The sequence below is a fragment of the Mirounga angustirostris genome, unplaced genomic scaffold (assembly GCF_029215605.1).
Source record: "Mirounga angustirostris isolate CCGP_5_RB_7025 unplaced genomic scaffold, mMirAng1.0.hap1 SCAF_10, whole genome shotgun sequence".
NCBI classification, from domain to species: Eukaryota; Metazoa; Chordata; class Mammalia; order Carnivora; family Phocidae; genus Mirounga; species Mirounga angustirostris.
Window position 1 is genome coordinate 23,025,280 of NW_026991718.1, and position 22,857 is coordinate 23,048,136.

Below are 22,857 nucleotides of genomic sequence, written 5' to 3' on the forward strand. Positions count from 1 at the left end.
CTCTGCCCTGCCCCCTTACTTTTGGGCAAATGAAGCCTTTGCCCTTCCTCTATCTTGGCCCTCGATCCTTCTCCTGGGATCCAAGCAGGGGGATCCTTGGCAGAAGGCATGGGCTGGGCAGAGGTCCAGGGTAACCTGGGAGCCCTCCTGGAGGCCCCCGATTCAAGGCACCCCTTCCAGCCTCAGGCAGCCCCAGAGGGTGGCCCCCATTCCAGTGGACCCCTTACTTGCAGGTTTACCCAAGGGCCGTGTACTCCAAACATTGATGACGGGAGACCCCAGTTAACATCTCTTTCATTGAAAGAAAACGATCTACCCCTGCCCTGCCTCCATGATAAGGCATGTTACTTTTGAAATCTATTGACTAGGAAAATCTAGAATGACCAGGAAATACTGTTGATTTGCTATCATTTGGAAGTGAATTTGTACTGTATCAATCACAAGAGCCTGTGAAGGTTGCTGGGTCTCAGCTTTCTTGTCCGTACAACGAGGGGATGGGACTAGCACTGGTTAGTTCTCTCGTCCCTTCACGCTGTGTGATGATGGGACTCAGTTTCTTTTCTCTCTTCCTGAGGTGCACGCCTCCTGGGGAGAGATAGACTGACATGCTCAGGAACTATCTTAAACTTCCTAGATAAAAGACCCACCCCGTTTCCTGCCCTGCCTCCTCCCTTCCCTGTCTTATGATAAGGTGTGCAGTAATTATTGAATGAATGGATGGATGGATGGATGGATGGATGGATGGATGGATGGATGGATGAATGGATGGATGGATGGATGCACAGATGAGAGCAGGAGAGTGTTGGTCCTTGGGCAGCCTGCTCTATGCCCGCCGGCGCTGTTCGGTAGAGTTTCGCCACCAAGGAAGCATTGGGCAGAACAGTGGAGAATGGCAGGCTTAGGCAGTAAAATGCTACACCAGCCACAGGGTCATAGAGCCCCAGGGGCAGCCCAGAAGAGTGAGTGCTGCTTCAGAGTTCTGGGTGTCCTCAGCTCCATTCTTGTTCTTGACCCATCAGAGCCAAGACCTTCGGCCCTGCCTGTCAGAGACAGGTCTGCCACCCCTGAGAAGCCCGCCCTGCTTTCATCTCAGTCTGCTCCTACACTGACCGCTTTCTCCTTCGGCCAGGCCAAAGGAGCCCGCCCCTCGCTCAAAGAAGAGGACCAGAAGGAGAGCAGTACCAAGGTATCTGGAAAGCGAAGGGAGGAGAAAGTGGGGGTCAGAGTGGACCGCTGGCTGAACACAAGCATGTTTTCTGAAATACATAAATGTGGGGCCAGCTTGAGGAAGGCAAGAAAGAGCCCTGAGTCAGCTTCCCTGGTGCTTAAGGCTGGAACCTGTCGATGGTTTGGGGGTGAGGACCAAAGAAAGGAAGAGAAACAAGAGAGAGGAAGAGAAGGATGCGAGTTGGGGGTTAGGTGAAGGGAAGAGTACAGCAGGGAGCTGAGGGGCGGGATGAGGGAGGAAGGGAGGGCAGAAGGAGGTCACACGGGGTTCGGAAGGAAGCAGGATGTGGAGAGTACAGAGGGGCTTAGGTGAACCAAACCGAGTAATTTGAACCAACACCCAAGATAGCAACTGAGAGGCAGCTGACTCGGGCAGATCAGCCAAAGACTGTGCTTGACAGGCTGACAAATACCTTGCGCTTCTCAGGTGACCTTGGTCCAGATGATTCTCTTCCCTGGTCTGGATGAATTTACTAAAACTTGAAGAGTCACTATTAGGGAGCTCTGTGCTCAGTCTTTGAAGCAGAGATATGAGAGTACAAGAAACATGCCTGGAAGGTCCGCTGCACGCATATGCTATGTTAGAGTCCAGTGATGACGATGATGAGGTCGGGCATCGCAGCCCTCCCGCTCCAGCCAGGGCACCAGAGCACGACGACCGAAGGAAGAGTAATTCAGGGCTGTGAGGTGACCCCACTGCCCACCCCACCTTGGCCACTCACCCCATGGTCAGCCCGTGGACCTTGTGATAACTTCACCCCCACTGGCTCGCTTTCAAGCATCCCCTTCGCTCATCACCATGTCCTGTTCTTATAGCTTCGTCCAGCCACACCCCAGCCCCAGCATTTCTTCCTGTTCTTGCATCAGCAATATCCTCCCCAGAATCAGACCATTCCTATCAGCATCCTAGCTCTCTGTTATTTCTTTTGTCTTAAGAAAACAAAACTACTGGGGCGCCTGGGTGGCTCAGTTGGTTAAGCGACTGCCTTCGGCTCAGGTCATGATCCTGGAGTCCTGGGATCGAGTCCCACATCAGGCTCCCTGCTCAGCAGGGAGTCTGCTTCTCCCTCTGACCCTCCTCCCTCTCGTGCTCTCTGTCTCTCATTCTCTCTCTCGCAAATAAATTAAAAAAATAAAAAAATAAATAAAAATTAAAAAAAAAAAAAAAGAAAAAGAAAACAAAACTACTGTCTTGTCTCCACCCGTTCTGTCCTGAGTCTGCTACAGTCTGGTTTGGGTCCCATTGCCCCCGAGGAAATGGCCCACGTCAAGGCCACTGATGACCTCCACCTTCCCACATGCAGCACAGCTCAGGTCTCTTCTAACTCGACCCATCAGCAGCTTTGGTGGCTCATTCTTCTTGTAGTCCCCACCTGGGAGAGAAGGAGGTGAGGGCGTGGCTTCCTTCTTGGTTCTCTGCCTCCATCAGATTTTGTTGCTTCCCAGTCCTTCTTGGCTGGCTCCTCCTCATCATCCTGCCCTTTACACGCAGGAGGCCCCAGAGCCCGGATCTCTGGCCTCTAGTCTATTTCTCTTGACTCCGTGTGACCTGTTCTGGTCCATGACATTAAGTGCCATCTATATGCTGAGGACCCCCAAATCTTCCTCTCTGGCCCAGACCTTCCCCTGACCTCCAGGAGCAGTTAAATTATATAGCTAAGTATGTATTAACTGATATTCTGCATTTCCATTTAGGTATCTAATTATATTTCAAACTTACCTCATCCAAAACTCAACTGTTGAATCTTTACCCCCCAAAATCTCTTTCCCCAGTCAATGGCAGGAGAAGGCAACTCCAACCTTCCAGATCCTCTGACCAAAAATCTTGGGTCCACCTTTGCCTCCTCTCTTTCTCTGTCGCCCCACATCTCGTATATCAGCAAAAGCGGGGGGCTCTACTTTGGGGACCTGTCCAGAATTAGGCCATTCTGTCATCTTCATTCTCACTACGCTAGTGCAAGCCCTACCACACGGAAACTCTTGGTTCTATTTTGCAACTTTTCGTGAGTCTTAAATTCTTCCCAAATATAAAGTTATAAAAAACAACAACACTTAGAGGAACCCCTCATCCCCCAGTGGAAGTCCGATAATGTCACTCCTGTGCTCAGAACCTTGGTGGTTTGCTGTGTCCTTTAGAGGACACGTCTGACCCCTCACCATGGGCCATGGGGCCCGGTGCACTATGGCTCTGCCCACCCCTGCCACCTCTGACCCTGTGTCCCACCATCCTCTACCTTGGGGTGCTCTGGCCAGTGTCCTCACTGCCCCCCAACCATGCCCAGCACACTCCAGGCTCAGGGCCTTTGCATCTGCTTTCCTCTACTTAGCACCCTTCTCCCCTAGAAATTTGTATGGCCTCTGCTCTCTTAGTTCATTCATGTCTCTGCTTAAATTTCCCCTCCTCTGGGAGTTCCTCTGGGCCTTCCTACCTAAAATGGAAGCCCTGTCACCCTCTGTCCCTCACTCTCCTTCTGGTACATACTGCCTGACGTTAGAGATTGGTCTGTTTGGCAGCCCTCCAGGAGCAAGGTCTTGGTTGTTTTGTTCACTCCCAGAAGAGTGATGGCAGGTAGGAGCCACTCACATTCCTGATTGAATAAATGCAGGTACAGAAAGCACCGTTGGGTCCTCATGGTAACAGAGTTTGCCTTGACCTTCTGCCAGATCCAGGTCACCATCTCCAAGTCTGCCCAGGAGAAGATGCGGCTGAGGCAGATGAAGGAGATGGAGTTGCTCCAGAGGGCAAAGGAGCTGGAGAGGGAAAGGGAGCTTGCTTCCCAGAGCCTGGCCTCCCGGAGAGCCCTGATGAAGGAAGGTACTGGGTGCCTGGGGCCCGATTCCCTCAGGCTGGGGAGACTTCTTGGCCAACCACTGGGCAAGAGAAGGTTTACCTACAGCCCCCCATGCTCCCCATCCAGACGCTGGACAGGGAGCTACTGATGGGCCCATGTCCAAAGGAGGACACTGGGGCTGAGGACAGGCAGGACCAGCGCCACCCTAGGACTTTCTCTGCCTCCACAGGCCTCCTTCCCCTCTGGGGTAGTGGGACCATGTCTGTGCCCACGGGGCTGAGCAGCCCATGCAGAAACATCGGTGGCATCCTGAGGAAGCGGGCCAACCGGGCCTCACTGCCCAGCATCCCTGTCAGCAAGCAGGAGCCCAGCTTTGCCCGCCATGCTTCAGGTAGGGCCCAGACCGACTGCCTGGGGGACTCATGTCCCTCTCGCTGTGTTGCCTCGGGATGCTTTGGGGTACAGCAAAGGTGACCTGGGCCGTTCTGCTTCTTCCCATTACCTGTGTTAGAGTAGAGGGCAGTCTGAGGTGTGATCGCCTTGCCAGAGAATGAGGGATAGTGTGGGAGTCAAAAGCATCTATGGGCCAGACTGGGGATCCAGGGAATTGCAACTAGAATTACTGATAGAAAGGCAGGTGTGCCCAGCCTGCATGACATGTCCTAGAGGACTCACCAGTGCACCGGGACCACAGATGCTGGGGAGAAACATCCGTGAAAGTAGCTGGAAACATCGGGAAGGGGAAGAGAGGGATCCGTGAAGATCTTGGGTTCCTACAGTTTGCCTCATAAAATGTCAGGGTTGGCTAGGGCTGATTACAGCCTGGGATCCCGGGATCCAAAGGTCCTTTGGGATGCTCAGGAAGGTGCCAAGGCACAAGGAGGCTCTGACCCCATTCCACCAGAGCAACATCTATTTTGCCTCACTTTTTTATATATTGGGCATCCACCTGACATTTCAATTTTGAAAGATTTTGCTACTAAAGAACATTTGAAAACAACCAGCCTGGCTCAGAGTTTCTTTAAGTGTGGGCTGTAGTGGGACCATGGTGATAGAATAGAACACCATTTTTGGTGCCAGAAATAATATTGACTCATCCTTCTTTTCCATTCTCTTTCTATCCCTTTGATTCCGTCAAGTAGAAAGTCTTAATTCAGTGCTGGTCTTGAGCACCCCTCTCAGGCTTGGAAATCTCCTTTTTAAACAAAGAGATCTTCCTTCCAGCTTGAGTCATCAGAAGCTGCCTACAATTTGATAGCTGGAGTTTTTAACGTCCTTTTACTTTTATTGCAAATATCCTATCCTATGGCAAATAATATTTGTTTACATATTATGGTAGTGACATAAATTTCCCTTTAAGATAAACTTTGCAAAGTGGGTTGGCTTGAAGAAAAATGCCGTATAAATAAAATTACAGGTAATTAAGAGACATGGCAAGAAATCATGAAAGTGGTGATTGAATGGTTGATACTTGGGAGATACTGATCTATATAATCCATCCCACTCATTTTATAGTCAACAGAACTGAGACCTAGAGACCCAAAGTCACCTGAGTTTACTTAAGGTGATAGTGGTCCGTGGGGACTAAGATTTTGGCTAATGACTCTTATCCAACGGCAAAGGTGAGAAGAGAATCTGGGAATGAGGTCTTTTGGTCTTGGCTTTAAGTAAAGGATTGCCCTGCCAACTCAGATTTGCCTAGGACCTCCTGGGTGCGCCATCTTGACAATCACGCTGGTGGAGATGAGCCTCTAAAGAGAAGTAGCCAGGAAGCAAGGTGTGGCACTGTGAGCTCTGGGTTCAGAGGAGACCCTCTTGTCATGGCTCCGCTGATGGAGATGCTGAGGGACTGTGGTGGGGACCCCTGCCCTTCCGTGCCTCTGAGGCCCCAGTGATATGTTTCGGGGATTGGAGCAGGTAGATGGCTAAACTGCCTTCTTGTTCTGCTAGGATTTTGATTCTAGCATCCGTCCCTAAGGAAGGGGATCCTAGAAAACATGACCTGAGTTTTAAACAACATCCCTGCTTATTGGCAGTCCCTGCCACATCTTGACCACATGGGCCCCCGTTAGCTGCATTGTCTCCTTTGAGCTTTCACTGTCCCCTGTTTTGTCCTTTGGGCCACTTCCCTTCCTTGCCCCTGGGCAACTTCACAAAGGGTGGAGAGTGGGGGGAAGAGGAGAAGCTGATAACATAGCCTCCTGGGTGGGGATGAGGTTAGAACACCACCAGTGTGAGTAGGGGCTCCCTCCTTGCAGACTTATGAGCCTCACCCAACCACAGATAGGGCAGGGTTGGGGGTGAGTCACCGGCATGGTGGGCTTTGTCACATGACATCAAGCAGAGTATCACAGGCTGGCTTGTTTAGAACCATCAGGATGGCAGGGCTGGGGTGGAAAAGGCCAACAAAAGCTAGACACCACTTTTGGAGGTGTCTGCGTCTCCCGGGGTGGCGGGGAGGACTCACAAATCCTGCCCTCCCAGCCCCGGCCAGTTCCTCCTCTGAGCACACCTCATGTTAGGCCAGGTCTGGGTCTTCCTGCTGAAATGTGCCATGTTCCTTTCCTTTTCTGTGAGGGCAGCCAATTCATTACCGGCGGTGCTTATCTTGGGGTCTCCCGAATGGGAAGAAGAGGAGGAAGAATTTGATCCTAGAACCTTTAAGGAGTTGAGGCCTTTCTCGAACCCTGAGCTGGGGCTGATGGATGCCCTCCAGTGCCTGGAGAGCAGCGACTGGTGAGGGGACCCCTTCTCCTGACCCCAGCTGCCCGCCTCCCCTGCGGCAGGAGAGGGGTGGTGGTGGGGGTGGGTGGGGGGTGCCCCGGTGCCCCTGATCTGCACGGGGAGCAGGGCTCCTCCCTCCCCACCTGCCTGTGACAGACCTGGAACTCACTTCTCAGGCAGATGAAGGAGAAGGGCCTGCTGAGTGTCCAGCGCCTGGCGGTCTGTCATTCAGATGTCCTTGCTGGGAGGCTACACGACGTGTCCTTGGCTGTGACGGGGGAGGTGAGGCCACCTAGACAGCCTGTGTCCTGTGCATTGTCCCCACCCTGCAGAGCAGGCAGTCCCCCTTCCCTGGTGCCACTGCTCAGTGTGGGTCACATGGCAGCCACGGAGAGGCCATGGCTCCCTGGAACGTGGCATCCCCTGCTTATTTCTTAGCCCTCAGCCACAGAGGTGGGAGGTAGCCGCCCATGTTTCAGATTGGAAAACTGGGGCCTGGGTTTTCTTTGTTTCTAATCTCTGGGCACTGAAACAACCAGAGTCCTGTATGCCTGTTTGTCCCAGCCCTGTGCTGTCCTCTGTACTCAGATGCCCAACGAGGGGCTGGAGTGTTCTGGGCTAGATCTCCAGCTTCAGGGAAGTTGTAACATTTCCCAAGGATTTTCTCCCCTGGGGCTGGGGCTGGGGTGGGGGCCTAGGCCAGGCCCAGAGAGGCAAAGAGATGCATCTTATCACATGTGGAGGCCAGGTCCCTTCTTGGGAATAGACTATTCCAGTGGTGGGGGTGATGTTGGGGGGGGCCGGGCTTGTGAAGACTAAATTGAACATTCTTTGTAAAAGTACTTAGAAGACTAAGTGTTGCACAAATTTCAGATGTTCAAATTTTAAATTTCAGGTGGAATTAGTAACTATGATGATAACAATAATAGCATTTTTTTTTTAAATGGGGCTATTTTGTCCAGAGCTATTGTGTGGTTTTCGTTTCCAGCCTGGCAAGGCCTAGGCCTGCAGGAAGGGTGGTGGTGGCAGGAGAGGGTGGGGCTGTGCCCCATACTTCGTATGTTCTGGAACCCTTGGCAGGGTCCAGCAGTCCTGGAGGCTCCCTGTCCCATCTCTCTCCTAGGTCACCAACCTCCGCTCCAAAGTGTCCCGCCTGGCCATCAGCACCCTGGGAGCCCTCTTCCGGGCCTTGAAGAAGAACATGGACCAGGAGGCTGAGGAGATTACCCGCAGCCTGCTCCAGAAGATGGGGAACACCAGCGAGTTCATTCAGAGAGCTGCCCACCGCTCCCTGGGGGCCATGGTGGAGAATGTGACCCCCGCCCGCTCCCTGGTGGCCCTCACCTCGGCGGGCATCTAGTACGTGGTGGCTCGTTGTCGGAGGGGTGGGTTGGGAAGGTAAGGCTAGGGGAGAGGTCTGGGGATGGGAGAGGAGCAGCCAAATACAGCAGATGCCCCACACATGTAGCCGGGGGAGGAGGAAGACCCGTGCTTCCTGGTGCGCTTCTCTCCCACCTTTCTTGGGTCAGGTTGGGGATAATGAGGCGAGCTCGGGGCAGCCCCGAGCCTCAGCTGCAAGGGGAGAGCTACTGTGTTCTGTTCAAGGCTGGGGAGTTCAGAGTGTCCGTGGTAACATCCGGAGACCGGGCTGAGAGCCAGCCTGCGGCCTGTGTGCCTCTCCCAGGGGATGGGCGTTCTTTCTGATGAAATCAAGGCTGTGAGCAGAGCAAGGCACACAATCTCATTCTAGCTCACACCTCTTGGCCTTTTCCTGGGGAGGAGGAAGGTGCTTGCCTCCCAAGGGAGCCTTTCTGCAGCCAGATTTGCTTTCACCTTATTCAAAAACCCAAACTAAAGCAAAACCAAAACCATTTCCCAAACCCTCTCTCCCACAGGCCAAACGACTCTCGGCCCCAGAACCACTTGTAACACAGATGCAGGGGCTTCTGGGAAGCCCCCAGGGTGTGTGGTAGCCGCGGGCAGGCCTTTGCTAGCCACACCACAGCCGGGTAGGAAGGGTGAGGGGCTCCGGAGTCACGTTGCCTGGGTTCACATCCTGGATTGTTACTTCACTTCTCTGTGCTCAGTTTCCTCATCTGTAAAATGGGAATAATAATGGTGCATACCTCTTCAAAGTGTGAGGAGTAAATGAATGGATTCATGAAAGAGCGCTCAGAACCATGCCTGCCTTTACTGTAACATTCACTGAGAGCTCACTGTGGCTGCCACTAACTTGGGAGATGTTATTTGTCCTTTTTTTCTGGATTCCTCCCTTTTCTCAGCTTCCTCATCTGCAAAATGATGCTAATAGTGGCTTATGGAGTCGAACAGATAATAGATGAGGGGTGTTTAGCAGGGTGCCTGGCTCTGAGGCTGTGCTAAGTACAAGCTGAGGCAATTGATCATTGTTGCAAGAAGCAGGGTCAGGTGTGTAATGAACTGTGGGCACACAGGCCCTGTTTGAAAAAGTGAAAAAGAAACAAGTGACATTCTGATGGGTTTCCCCTGTTAGGGTTACCAAATTACCCATGGATCCCCTGTCCCTCCCTCCTGTCTCAGCTCACTTGGACAAACGTGCAGTTAGCTCCCACTAAGTGTGGGCATGTGCCAGGCACCAGCGGGGCACAGGATTCCACTGGGGGGAAGGAAGCTGGGTGCCAGCTCCTCGGGAGCTCCTTGCCTGGCTGGGGAGCCACAGGGGACCAGGGCAGCGCTAGCCCCAGGGAACATTCTGCCAAGGGGGGTGGGGAGGGCAGAGAAGGAGACAGGGATTGGGCAGGGTCTTTCTAGGTGGAGAAAAGGTGGGGAAGGCAAACACGGGCTCAGGAAAGCGCAGAGGTGGTGAGCACCCATGTGTGTGTGTGGAGCACCGCGTGGCGGCTATAGGCGCTCCTTCTTCCTTCTCCCGTCGTTACCATTGTCATCCTGGGTTCTATGATCACGACGTGACTCCTCTTTTCTTGAAGATTCCCTGTAGCCCATATGAGAGATTGCGGAGCCCATCATGGCATGAAACATGGAGGCACAACTGTAGGTCCACGTGCAGCAGTCTGGGGACCCCACACCCCATTCCTTGTCTGCACCCTTGACTGGGATTGTATTTTTTTTCAGCCACCGAAACCCCTCAGTCCGGAAATGCACTGCCGAGCACCTCTCAGCCGTCCTGGAGCAGATAGGCGCCGAGAAACTTCTCTCGGGCACCAGGGACAGCACGGAGATGCTGGTGCACAACCTGGTGAGACTGGCCCAGGACTCCAACCAGGACACCAGGTGATGCAGGGCCAGGGGCTGGGGGCTGCCTAGCCGGCCAGCCCAGGGCAGATAAGGCAACCAGCCAGCCCTAAGGGCCCTGGCCCGCATAGCTCAGCTTTCCTGGGGCCATGGGAGGGATGGTCAGACAGACACACCAGCTGTGTCCTTGCCTTATGGCCTCCGTCCATCTCTCTCTGCCGGCATAGCCAGGCCTGGAGGAATGGCCAGCACTGCCCGCCTCTAGTTCTCCCTCTCTCGCCACTGCTCTCCCCCTGTTCCTGACCCACCCCAGCTCCACCCTCTGAAAGGCCATTCATTCTTTTCAAGGATAGTGAGCAGATCACTCTTCGTTATTATGGACAGGGCAGTGAATAAGAAGAATTAGGCCTCTGCTATCCTGGAGCTCACCCCTAGTTGGTTATTTGTTTGTTTACTTGTTATAATCAACAAATAAATTATTATGGTCACTTCAGATAGAGATAAGGGGTACAGAGAGAAAAGCACCATGGTAGAGAATGGGGTGGTGGCTCCTTTGATGGAGAGTCGGGGGAGATCTTTTGGGAGAGTGACATTGGAGTTGAGAACTGATGGTCCAGCAGGAGCCAACTCATTGGGGGTCCGGGGTGTGAGTGTGCCAGCAACGGAAATTACAAAGGCCCCCCGGGATGGGAGTATGCTCAGTACTCTGGGAAGAGGAAGGCTGGGCTGCATGGCACCCCGGGGCATGGGGCAGGGCGGATGGGCAATGAGGCGGATGAGGGCCCCTCAGGCAGCGGTCAGGAGGCAGGATTCCGGCTGGGGTGTGACCGGAAGCCACCGGAGGAGCTTTAGTAGGAGTGTGAGGAGATATTCGACGGTGTAAAGCAGGAGAGTGATAGAACCTGATTAGCGGTCTTGGAAAGCTACGGTTAGGGTCCAGTTAGCCACGTTCCTCAGTCCCCGGGACATTGTGGCCAGATCTGGAGCCACACCACATCTGGTACGCCTCCACAGGGCATGTCCCCCTGCCTTCTGTGCTTTCCTGCGGACGAGGGCGCGCCCTCCCCACTGCAGCGGTGCTCCAGGGAACAGCCTCACATGTGCTCCCTGGTGGAGCCCAGGGAGAATGTCTGGGAGTATTCCCTGGGGGCAGGACAGTGGTCAGGGGCATGTGTCCATCTAAGCCACCCGAGCATTGTGGGGAGCTCTTGAACACGCTGCGCCCCTCCGTTTCCCTCCTGCGGGGACAGTGCCTACATCCTCACGACCTTGCAGTATCTGGAGTTCTAATTTTTATTGATCTAATGGGTAAAAGTGCCAGCTCATCATTATTTCTGAGTGCTTTTCGCCCCTGGTTACTAGAGTTTGTGTGTCTTTAAATGCTCGCTGTCTTCTTGATTTTTTTTTTTTTAAATCTTTCTGGCTGCTCATTAGAGGAATGATAGTAGGGGAGGGGGCCGGGATGGAGGAGGGACACCAGACATATGGCTACTCCCCAGTCCCTGCCAGAGGTGCTGGAGGCTAGCAGAGGGGAGGGGAGAGCTGGATTGGGGTGTCTTTTGAAGGCAGAGCCAACAGGATGTGGGTGGTGAGGCTTTCAAAGAGAAATCAAAGATGATGCTTGGGTTTTTAAGCTGAACAATTGGGTAAATGATAGTGTCATTTACTGAAATGAGGAAAGTTGGTGGGGAACTAGAAGGTTCTGCTTGATTTGTTTTTAGTTGTTGGGAGGGGAATGGACATCCAGATCTAATGTCTCTCCAGCTGGAATGTTGCCCTCCATTCTGACCTCTTTCACATTGCCGGCATTGACGACTCTCCACTTTCCTTCTCGGCACCTATGCTTCCGGTGTCCATGGCCCTACACTCCCTAGTTCCCTTCTTCCTCTATGGCCGCCTCTCCACCTGCCTGCCCTCCGGATGTAGATGGCCGCAGGAGTGGTCTTCATTCTTGTCCTCTTACGACTTTCCCTGAGTACTGTTACCATTTCCATGGCTCCAGCCACAGCAACTCTGATGCTTCGTAGGGTCTCCCTCCAGGCTACCCCTTCTCTGAGCATCAGTGCTTTACCTCTAAAGCCTCCGGAGGACCCATCACCGCTGCCAGATGTCCCACTGTCATCTTCGGTGCAGAGTTTCCCTGAATGAACCCATCGCCTTCTCCCCAAGCCTGTTTCTCTGGCTGTGTTCCTTCTACTCTAAAAAGTCACTATTATTTACTGAGTCATCTAAGATGCAGAATAGGCACCTTCATACTTCATTGATTCTAAGACACACAATTTCCCCCACCTTTTAATATCTTACACTCAGAGGCATCTCACAGTTGCTGCTGGCCAGGCAGCAATTTTGATTTGGGTTTTACTCCCTGCACATTCTCAAACTTGGGCATTATCGCTCATAGTGTAAACCTTTGAATTACAGTGTGCATTGTAGGAATTAAACTAGGAGCCTTGCTCGTTGCCTTTTATATTTATTTTAAGAAGTCACCATGGATGCTCTGTGGGGACTTGTTGAGTTTAATTGCTCCCTAAAATGTCTCAGAAATATTACACTATTATTTGGCACTGAAATGAAAAGTTATAGTGTATGAGAAGAAGCATGGAACTTGAGCGATGGGACATAAATTAGATATGAATGCAAACAGTCATAGAAGGAACAACCCGAATTCCACATTTCCTTACCAGGCAACCACCAAGTAGTTTACCCAGCCTAAGGAAGGAAGGGCACTGCCCGCGAGTAATGTTACCTCTGTTTCTGAGATAATACACGAAGGTGTTGCCTTCCCACATGGGGCAGTGTCATTGAAGGTAGTGGAAATTGCCAGTGCTTTCTATTTTTGTTTTTCCTCGGTGGAAAATAAATCAATGGTGCATTTTATAATCAATGGAGTCTTGGGTTGAGGGAAATAATGACTGCAGATGCTCCCTGCTCCACCTCCGATCAGCTCCCAAGCCCTGCAGTCTCCACTTTCTTAACAGGTCCCGAGGTTGACCGCCCCTTCCTCCTCCCACTCTATAGCCTTATTTCAGGACTTCATCGCCTCTTGCCTGGACTACCATGGTGGCCTCTTAACAGGTCTCCTGGCCCCCCGCCTTGCCACCAGAGATGCATCCTCTACACTGCTGCCAGAGACTTTTCCACTAAAGTGCAAATCTGGTCATTCCACAGCTTCCCGTTGTCTGCACTTTAAAGCCCAGCTCCTTCACATTTCCAGAAATTGGGCCATACCCGCTCCAGGCCCTACCTGCTGTTTACCAACCACACACCTGTTAACGTGTCAAATTGTATTACAGACCCTGGAATGACCCCCACCTCCACCCCCTTTCCCCCGATCCCATCCCACTTATGAACTCCTACTCCTCTTTTGAGTCCCAATCTAAGCGTCACCTCTTCTCTGAAGCCCTCTTTGATTTCCTCCCCCACCCACTGCTGTTCGCTAGGTAGAGCTGACCACTTCCTTCCAGACTGGCCCCCTCCCCCGCACCCTTCCTCAGACTTCTAGATGCCTCATACTAGAAGAAGTTAAGTACATTTTGGTATAGTCATCCAATGGAATATTATGAATCCACTAAAAAGGATGACATGGGAAGATGATTAATGATGAAGTGAAAAAAGCCAGAGGCAAGTTGTATATACATTCTGGTATCAACAAAAATGTATATGCGTCAAAAAGGCTACAAGAAAATATGACAAAATTTAATAGTGGCTTTCTCTTGGTAATGGGGCTACGGATGATGTTTATTCCTTTATGAATCTAGTTTTTAACTGTCTTAATTAGCAATTACTGTCTTAATTAGAAAAAGTATCAAGAACTCTTTTACTACAATTACAAAACTTCTGTAAATCTGTAAAGCAGATTTATGATGCATTTCTATGGCTGTTTCTTCATCCCTCTCTTTCTCCTGCGGCAGGTTTTATGGCCGCAAGATGGTGAATATCTTGATGTCAAATACGAAGTTTGATGCATTTCTGAAGCAGAGCCTCCCGTCTCATGACCTACGGAAGGTCATGGCGGCTATTAAGCAGAGGGTGAGTTGGTGGCCTGAGCAGGTGGGGGTGGGGGGGTGCGGGGGAGGTCAGAGCTGAGCCGGGAAGGGGGGTGAGGTGTGCATTCCAGAGATTCCATTTCACCCACAACCCCTGCCAGGTGGGATAAGTGTGATTTCCTTCCCCTGTGCTTGGACCTGGCTCTGCCCCTCTCTGCCAGCGTGCCTTGAGCCACCCTGGGCACGTCCGCACTGTCTCCTGTTAAATGGGGATCTTGACCCCTGCCCCGACTACCAGTGGCCTGGAATGCTCAGTTGTGCCCTCAGAAGCTCTGCCAGGTGGAAAGGGTTATTCCTGTCACTATGGTCTAGGCTGGAGTGGTTGGCAGTTTCCCAGAGAGCCACTCCTTCAGCTCATGTTCTGTGTGCCTTTTTCAAGGGAATAGAAGAAAGCGACGGACTTCCATCTGCCAAGGGCCACAAGGTGTCGAGGAGTCTGGTGCTGGGTGAGAACGGGCTGCCCAGCGAGGATGGGTATGGCTGCTCTTGTCTCTCTGGGGCTCCACGTCCAAGGCTGCCGACGGAGATGGCCCACTGGCCCTGGGCGGGGGTGGCTCTGGGAGGCTGTGTGGATCTGGGCTACGGTGGAGACCTAGTTGGGTCTGCAGCACTCATGGGTGAATTTAGAACAGGTGTCCCCCCACCCAAATCTCAGGGAGACCAAATCCTGGGATCGGAAGCACTGGCCAGGAGAGGTTGGTTTCTGCAGTCCCGCGGGGTGGGTACAATGCCACTAGTCCGCGTGGGGCGTGTTGCTGGCCGGGCTGTCTGCCCGAGCTCAGCGCTTCTCCACCCACTTCGAGCCGCTCACCCTGTCGCCATCAGGGCGGCCTGGGGTGAGTTTAGAGGCAGAGCTGGGGAGAAGGCAGATGCGAGGGAATGGGTGGGGAGGCTGGAGGGTGGGTGCTGGGAGGAGCAGAAACCAAGCAGAAACTCTATGGTCACTGATGCGCCTGAAACTCAAAATTCTTCTCTGGTGCTCAGGGAGGACCCCATCTGAACTCCTTAGCAGGCGCCCAGGGAAGCCCCCATCACCTGCTTGAGATTAGCTTCCTGCTCTCCCCCACACGTGGTCTCTCAGCCAGCCCAGAGCAGCTCGTCCTCCCTGACCGACACCCTCCGCCATGCCCTGTCTCCTGCTGTGCCTTTGCTTATGCTGTATGCCTGCACACCTCCTAGAACTTGCCTGTCTCTTCTGCAGGGTCCCTCAAGACCCACATTACTGTCACCTCCCCCCCGAGGCTCTCTCTTACTTCTCTCTGTTCTTCGGTCTTCTGTCAGCCCCTTGGCTTACCTGCCTCCACTGGTCTGAGAGCTCCTTCAGGCAGAGAATGTGCCTCTCATCTCACTGTCCTTGGTGCCCACAACAGCTCTAGGCACTCAGTGGGCAAACCGCGCGGACTGTAGGAATGAATGACAGCATGGATGATGTTGGGCTCTGTCAGAGGGGACTTGCGTGTAGGGCATGAGCTCAAAGAGCCAGGTTCTGAGCTGGGCGTGGGGGGTAGGAGTCCTGTATGGAACTGCTCTCACGCTGGCCGGACTGGGCCAGAGGCTACGATAGACATGTGCTCTCAGCGGAAGAGAACAGGGCTTAACAGTTCCCTGGTCACTGGAGAAGTAGGAGCAGGGCCGAGGCAACCGGGGATCAGGATAAAGGCACCTGGCGAGATCGTCCCTCACTCTTAGCTTAAATGTGCAGTCATCCTTCAGTGGACTCCTGCCTCTCACTCCCATACCGCAACCCCCCCGCCCTTCACGTGTTTTCTGAAAAGAGAAAAAAAGGCAGGAAGAGAGAGACCTGTCCCCTGACAAAAGGATGGGGCTCTAGGCCACCTGACTGCTGTCCCCTGAGGAAACAGGATTTCCAGAGTTCCAGGGCCAGTGTCCTCAAGCCGCAGGTGGAGCCGCTGGGGGTGGACTAAGATGCAGGTAGCACTCTTGTCTCAGTCTCACCTGTCTGCGGGCGGGGCATGGGACAAGAGGCGCAGCCGTCCTCTGGGGCTGCCCAGGTCAGAAGTTCCTTCCACACAGGCTCAGCTCCAACGGCCCTCGGCTGGTGGGGCTTCGCTCCTCCGTGCGCGGCAGCCTCGGGGTGGCGGAGCATCTTCGGGAGCTGACGCGGCTGCTGGAGGCCAAAGACTACCAGTCCCGGATGGAAGGCGTGGGGCGGCTCCTGGAGCACTGCAAGGCCAAGCCAGAGCTTATCACCGCCAACCTGGTCCAGGTGAGCACTGCCCCAGCCCTGCCCCCCCCACCCGTCTCTCTCCTGTGGGTGCAACTTCAATTTGGAAACCTCAGGACAGAGTTGGACAGGGTGCCAGATGCCTCAGGGTAAAGGGAGCCAGAAAAGCACCTGCTACCCGGTTGCCTTGTTAACACTGTGAGACTGCCTGGAAGTAGCCGAGGGGGACAAAGGCCCCGGCTCCTGCCAGGCGCCTTGGGACCACCCAGAGATGTCCTGGGCATCTCTCATCCCTTTAGTGGATTTATGACGAGGAGGGTAGAGGTAGGGGGTCCCACAGCTGAGGGCTGCTCCTAGTCTAGCCAGGCACATGATGTGTTGGGGGCAGAGTATGTGGTTGGCCAAGCGACTGGGCCAGGATGGTTAGATGGGTGGGTTAGGAGCCAGCACAGGCCCTTCACAGACTGGAAACCAGGGCAGATGCTTGCTTTTTCCAGGATCCAGGCTGCCGATGGTCAAGCCGTGTGGCACAGTACTTAAGACACAGGCTCGGAGTCAGCAGACCTGGGTATCCATCCAAGTTCCTTACTAGCTGTGTGATCTGGGCAAATCACTTCAACTCTTTCTGCCTCAGTTTTGGCTTTATTTTGAATGGTAAACTAAGGATGGGAACGCGTGCCTCATGGATTAAGATCATTCCATGAGAGGGCAGGGTACCCCTAATGAGATGCTCTAGATGCTTTGATGCAATGAGTGCTCAACAGGTGGTTGCTCTTCCCCTCTTGCCCTCCTCCCCTTCTGAGGAGGTAAGCGCCTCACCACTGAGAATGTTCTGGCATAGGTTAGATGACCCTGTCAGGGAGGCAGGAGGAATCCCTGCCAAGGGTGGTTGGTTGGGTTGTGGGCTTCCTGACCAGCCTGGGTTCCCATGGGCTCTTGGTTTCTGTTCCCTCAATAGGTCTTTGATGCTTTCACCCCAAGGCTTCAGGATTCCAACAAGAAAGTGAACCAGTGGGCACTGGAGGCCCTTGCCAAGATGATCCCCCTCCTCAAAGAAAGCTTACACCCCTTGCTGCTCTCCATCATCATTGCTGTTGCAGACAACCTCAACTCCAAGAACTCGGGGATTCACACCGCCGCGGTGACTGCACTGGATGCCATGATTGAGAATCTGGGTGAGCCTCCTGCCTCAGCCCTGCTTGGCTCTGGTAGGGAGCCGACTTGATCCCTGAGCCCACCCCAGGGTGGGCTCACCCTTCCTGCTGGGAAGCAGCAGAGTGCTGATGGGCACTGGGGGGCTCTCAGGCCAGATGTTTCCCCGAAGGCTGTGTAGGACAGGGATGGGCAGCCCAGAACCTGGTTGGCAGGCTTTCCCATGTCACATCCACCCGAGTGTCCTAAATGGGAGGCGTGGAGGATAGATGTGTAGATGATCTAGTCTTGCCTCCTCAGAGTACATGTGACAGAAATGACTCATCCAGGGTCACACAGTACCGCAGTGATTGAGCCAACAGGGCACTGAAGGAAAAATAGGTCCGGATTACCAGGAAGAAGCTGGAAGCGTCGCCAGCAATGTTTTTAGATGTAGCGATGATCGCAGTGGGGGTGGCTTGTATGGGGATGGTGGTGAGAGAGCAGAGCAAGTCTGCTGGAGAGGACAAAGTGGACAGGCAGGTGGGCCACCTTGATTGTCTGGTATAGGAGTGGGGCTGGGATCCCATTGGCTTTTGAGCGTGGAACGGATGAGAGTTGCCTTTGAGGAAGACTGTTTGGGGCCAGAGCTCAGGGTGGGAGGAATCTGGGTGAGGAGTAGGGAGTGAGGGTTGGGGGTGGAATGAAAAGGGAAAAAGGAGTGAGCTACGGGAGACACATCAGGAACAGCAAGAGCTTCTCAGTTCCTGTGTGCTTTGCACTAACACATCTTAGTTCTCCAACATTCCTAGGTGGGATTTTGGGTGCATCCACTTCTGCTCTTCATTCCTTTCTTAGATACTTAGAAGGTGATATTTGGCATGTCTAGGACACAGACCGAAGTGCAGGTGCGTGTGGGACATAGCACATGAGTAGTCATGTCCAGACCAGAGGAACGCTGAGTTTTCACAAACCACTCTTGCCATGATGTAAGGAAGCTCGTGACCTGAGAACCACCTGTGTTGGTCTTGTTGCTGTATGTCCCGATGAGCACAGAGCCACGTCCTGCCTTTAAGACCCACAGAGCATCCCTGTGGTGAGGCTGCAAACACCGCCAGGCACGCCTCCCCTCCCAGTGCCCACACCCTGCGGGAGCCCAGCTCCCTGGGGCTGGACGGCAGCTGTGTCCTTGGCTGAAGCTTCCAGAAGCAGTTTCAGTTACAAATCAAAGGCCTGGTCAGGCCCTTCTCTGCCTTTCGAGTTCATAAATACTGTCAATTTCCTCTCTTCATCTCAAAGGGAATTTATGATTTGCTGAGTTTGTTGCTGTAGAACAAACAATATAAATCCAGCTTTAAATTACGACTTGTTCTCAGTGCTGCTCTGGGTAAGTGAGATTGCTGTTGCCAATAACCAAGGCTCTTAGTAAATCACTGCAGGCCCTGGATTTATTGGGAAAACCTGCACCAAGCAAAATAGGCTTTAGCTATTTGAAGAGGCTAAGCACCCTTGTCAGGGGAGAGGCGCTTTTAACCCTTCTCTCTGAGTGTTAGAGTTTCCACTTTCTGCCACTGGGCCATCCTCCTAGAGCACGTGGGAGCTCTGGAGCTTTGGGCTGCAGAATCTGGTGTCTCGCATTATCCCAGGACTCAGGCCTTCTCTACCTGGGGCCCTCCTGTACCCACCTGGGCTGGCCATCCTGGAAAGGGGGCTTGGGGCTGGCCTGCTTTTGTGATCTGACCACACCTTGAGTCAGGTTGCAGCTTCCAGGAAGATGCCTAGAGTTGTCCTTTCCTCCTGGGACAGGGTCTCCTTGGAAATGGCTGACGATGCCCCCTCTGGGCCATCAGCCAGAGGATCTGATGTGGGGAGAATGGAGGCAGGCGTGAGGGGTCTCTAATCCTTAGGTCAGTGTTAGGCTGGAATGGAATGTTGTTGGCCTCGAAGAGTTGGATGGAGCCTAGCAAACCCCTGGCAAAAAGCTCCTGTGGGGCCCAGAGGGTGAAGCCCAGGGTCTTGGCTCTGGATCATTTTGAGCAGGTGCAGCAGTGGGCTCTTGAGGCCACGTGGCTGTGCTGTGAGCCATGCCCATTCTGCCCAATGAGTGACCTTGGTTTTGGAAGTGAGTTTTTTTTGTTTTTGTTTTTTTAAGATTTTCTTTATTTATTTGAGAGAGAGAGCATGAGTGTGTATGTTGCGGGGGGGGGGGCGGATGACAGAGGGAGAGGGAGAGGCAGACTCCCCACTGAGCACCAGGGAGCTCTGAGGACCCTGGGATCATGACCTAAGCCGAAGGCAGACACTTAGCCGACTGAGCCACCCAGGTGCCCCTGAAAGTGTTTTAAATGATGAAGTGACTAGCTGATTTCTATATCTATGAAGGGCAGAAGTGGAGGGGTGTAGATCGCCAGTAAGAATTCATCACTGCCAGGGAGTGAGTACCTAGGGTAGAATCAAGCTCTCTGTGGGAATGGTTCTCATCTGCCTAGAATGGTCTGAGTCTGACCTGTGGAAGGAAAAATGGATGCAAGTCACTAAATTTCCCACTGTCCCAGGGGATTGGGTGGTAGAAGCAGAGACTGGAGCAGGAGTGGCAGAAGGGAAGGGGTGTAAATCTTCCTTCCCATTTCATCCTGGTGGCTCCAGTCCACCCTCAGCATCCTGAGGCCCCTCTTGGAAGTGGCTTGGAGCCCTTTGAGCAGAGGGAGCTTTCTCCCAAGCCTAGTGTCATCCCCCTCAAGGGATCCAGCCCGCAGGCTGGAGAGGAACCATGAAATGCTGTGAAATACTTAAATGTGGAGAGTCACAAAGGAATGGCTCAGCATATTATGATTTGTTCCCCACTCAATGGGGGCCATGGGGACCAAGAACACAGCCGGGGGAGTCCATCTTCTGGCACAAAGTCCAGATGGCACAGCCAAATTGGGAGGTTGGCTTTCTTAGGCAACCTCTTAGGGTCCCTCTTGAAATTCAGTGATAAGTTGACTCATCAGCCACCCAATCTCTTCCAGTTCCTTGGTCTTCCTGAGGGTGTATGGGGTGGGTGGTATGGTGGTCGACAGAGCAGGTAGGGATTTATGCCCATGTCCCCTTTTTTGGAGGTGGTGAGGAAGGAGGCACGTGGGCACCTTGCTCCCTGACCTCTGCCCTTCGTCACTGCCTGCCTGGGGACCTCTCCAGAAAGGAGCCTGGAGAAGCATCCTTTCTACTTAGCACCAGGACCTTCTGATTTCAGGGGAGTTATTCTGGGGATCAAGGCAGGTCCTGAGCAGACTGGCTGGTTCTATCTTTGGGCCCTATTACCAGGTTAGCTATAGAAGAAACTTCACTAATTAAAACATCAGGCTGCCGACAGCCCACTCCCTCCTGGTCAGACTGAGCGGCAAAAGGAGTTCTCTTAATTTAGCGCAGCCCCCAGCCAGTGCTGGAGAGAGCAGATAAGCTCCGAAATGGGCAGCTTCAGATCTACTTTTGCTATTTTGCTCTGTTGACTCTAAATTCATTACCTTATACAAATCATATGGCCAACATGGTATTGTTCAGGGAATTTAGAAATTCATCCATGGTGCCCCTCTAGTGTACCAGCTGCTTAAAAATCTCTCTTCTCTTTCTTGTCTACATGTGTACACATTTCCCTGGTTAAAGATTGTAATGTAAATACAATTTAGACTTTGCTTCTTTCGTTTAACTAACCAGTTTTTCATGGTACCATGCAGCCTTCCTACTTAGCTTAAAAATATAAAGTTTACTTTCCACCACGTAGAAGTCATACTTGTTCATTATTGAGAAAATGGAAAATACAAAGCATTGGGAAGGAAAAATTTGAAAGCCCCTCATTTTCAGTCTCAACTTCTGGAAGAGACCATTATTAACATTTGGCACTTTTCATTTCAGATATTTTTTTCTGTGCCTATTTCTGTCGAGTCATGATGATATTACGCATTTAAATTTGCCTCCTGCTTTTAAAAAAAAGCAGAGCGCAAGCATTTACATATGATTACACACTTGAGTCACTTTTAACAGCTCTGTCCCATGCCTAGACCATAGCTTGCATTTTTCTGTTTAAATGGATCGTTCCCACTTTTCCTGCGATGAGTGGACCTAGTTTTGGAGGCTGTGACATATGATTCACAGAGTTCTGTGCTTATCGTCAGGGGTCCACTTGGACCCCAGTTTCTTTGCTGTCACTATCCATGCTACCATAATTTTTATGCTTTTATAACAGTTCTTCTCTGGCTTTCCAGGAGCCTGAGGATGACGTGGCCTGGTGGCTGTAGGGCTTGGCTGCATGGGGCAGGTGCGAGGCCCCATAGGCCTCTGCCCCCTAGCAGAGAGGGAAGGCAAGGCCCAGGGAGGACAGGTGTGTGGCCTGCCAGCCATGGCTGTTTGCTCGCCCTGTGTGGGCAGCACCGAGGCCCAGACCAGAGGAACGCTGAGTTTTCACAAACCACTCTTGCCACGATGGTTTCCTTGTAACATAGCAGAGGGGCCCATGAAAAACTCGGGCTAACGGAGCATGGATCTTTAAGGTTTCAGAAGTTAGATTCCAGCCTCTTAATGGTCTTTCCACTAGTCAGGTTGCTGGGCTTTTGGAGCATTTTGGGGCAATGATAGTAAACAGTAGCAATGATAACTGACACTTACATAGTAATTATACACTCAGGGCACTATCCTAAAAGCATCATAACATGAGAGCAGCTCTAAGAGGAAGACATGAGTATTATCGACTTTTTATAGATGGGGAAGCTGAGGTGTAGGAGGTTCTGTCCAATGTCAACACAGAGAAACGTGGAAGAGCCAAGGTTTCAGCCCAGGTGACCTGGACTCAGAGCCCACACCCCTCACCGTGTCCTTCCCGCCGCTCAGCCTGGGTGTGACCTGGAAGGCGAGTCATCGCTACGAGAGCGGACAGCGGGAGAGGGGCCAGCTACTTGGGGCTCGGAGCTCTGGGGTTTATGAACCAGCTCGGGAATGCTTAATGTCTCTGCTTTAACACTCCCTGTAGTCCTGGAGCATTTATTGAGCACCTGTCGTGTGCCAGGGACATGGGAGCATGATCTGGCACAGATGTCGCTGGATGTGCATTTCCAAGTATCCCCCAAGTTCTTCACCTCTCTCTGGCTCTGGGAGGCCACGTCAGCCACCAGGAGCGGGGAGATCCAGCTGTGTCCAGAAAATGTCCTGGACTGAGTGTTGTTGGGGAGAGCAAGGAGGCAGAAGTCCTTGTCTTTGGAGGTGAGCTCATGGCTAATGATGGGGGTGGGACAAATAGAAGCACCTGGAAACAATAATGCAGGTGACATTGATATAAAGACCTAGTCTTACACAATTACAGATTTACCAAGACACCCTGAGACCACTTCTTGCTAACTGCAATATTCTAGAGGCGGGCCTCTCTTTTATTTCCCAGAACAAATTATTTTAAAGACTCTTGCCTAACTTATGGATGGCGCTTTTGCAAGCGGCAGGGATGTATGTGATGTACATGTGTACATTTTCTCCTCTGTATCCCTTACAGCTC

At 52.5% G+C, this 22,857-nt stretch overlaps 1 protein-coding gene across 16 annotated transcripts in view; it reads left to right on the top strand.

The window, feature by feature from the left end:
* TOGARAM2 (TOG array regulator of axonemal microtubules 2) overlaps positions 1 to 22,857 on the top strand; it is a 91,897-nt gene that overhangs the window by 45,244 nt on the left and 23,796 nt on the right. For 10 of the 16 annotated variants that reach the window (XR_010405485.1, XR_010405488.1, XR_010405486.1 and 7 more), the window contains exons 14-24: positions 1,020 to 1,186; positions 3,892 to 4,042; positions 4,249 to 4,410; positions 6,602 to 6,755; positions 6,920 to 7,025; positions 7,867 to 8,102; positions 9,855 to 10,013; positions 13,886 to 14,003; positions 14,400 to 14,494; positions 16,055 to 16,247; positions 17,164 to 17,380. Coding sequence is in view for 9 of the 16 variants with exons in the window: in XM_064572051.1 (XP_064428121.1) it covers positions 1,020 to 1,186; positions 3,892 to 4,042; positions 4,249 to 4,410; positions 6,602 to 6,755; positions 6,920 to 7,025; positions 7,867 to 8,102; positions 9,855 to 10,013; positions 13,886 to 14,003; positions 14,400 to 14,494; positions 16,055 to 16,247; positions 17,164 to 17,380 (1,758 nt within the window). In the remaining 7 variants the exon portion in view is untranslated. Of the gene's footprint in view, positions 1 to 1,019; positions 1,187 to 3,891; positions 4,043 to 4,228; positions 4,411 to 6,601; positions 6,756 to 6,919; positions 7,026 to 7,866; positions 8,103 to 9,854; positions 10,014 to 13,885; positions 14,004 to 14,399; positions 14,495 to 16,054; positions 16,248 to 16,702; positions 16,774 to 17,163; positions 17,381 to 22,857 lie in introns of those variants that run through there. The other 6 variants (XR_010405491.1, XR_010405489.1, XR_010405490.1 and 3 more) reach the window with 3 other exon arrangements.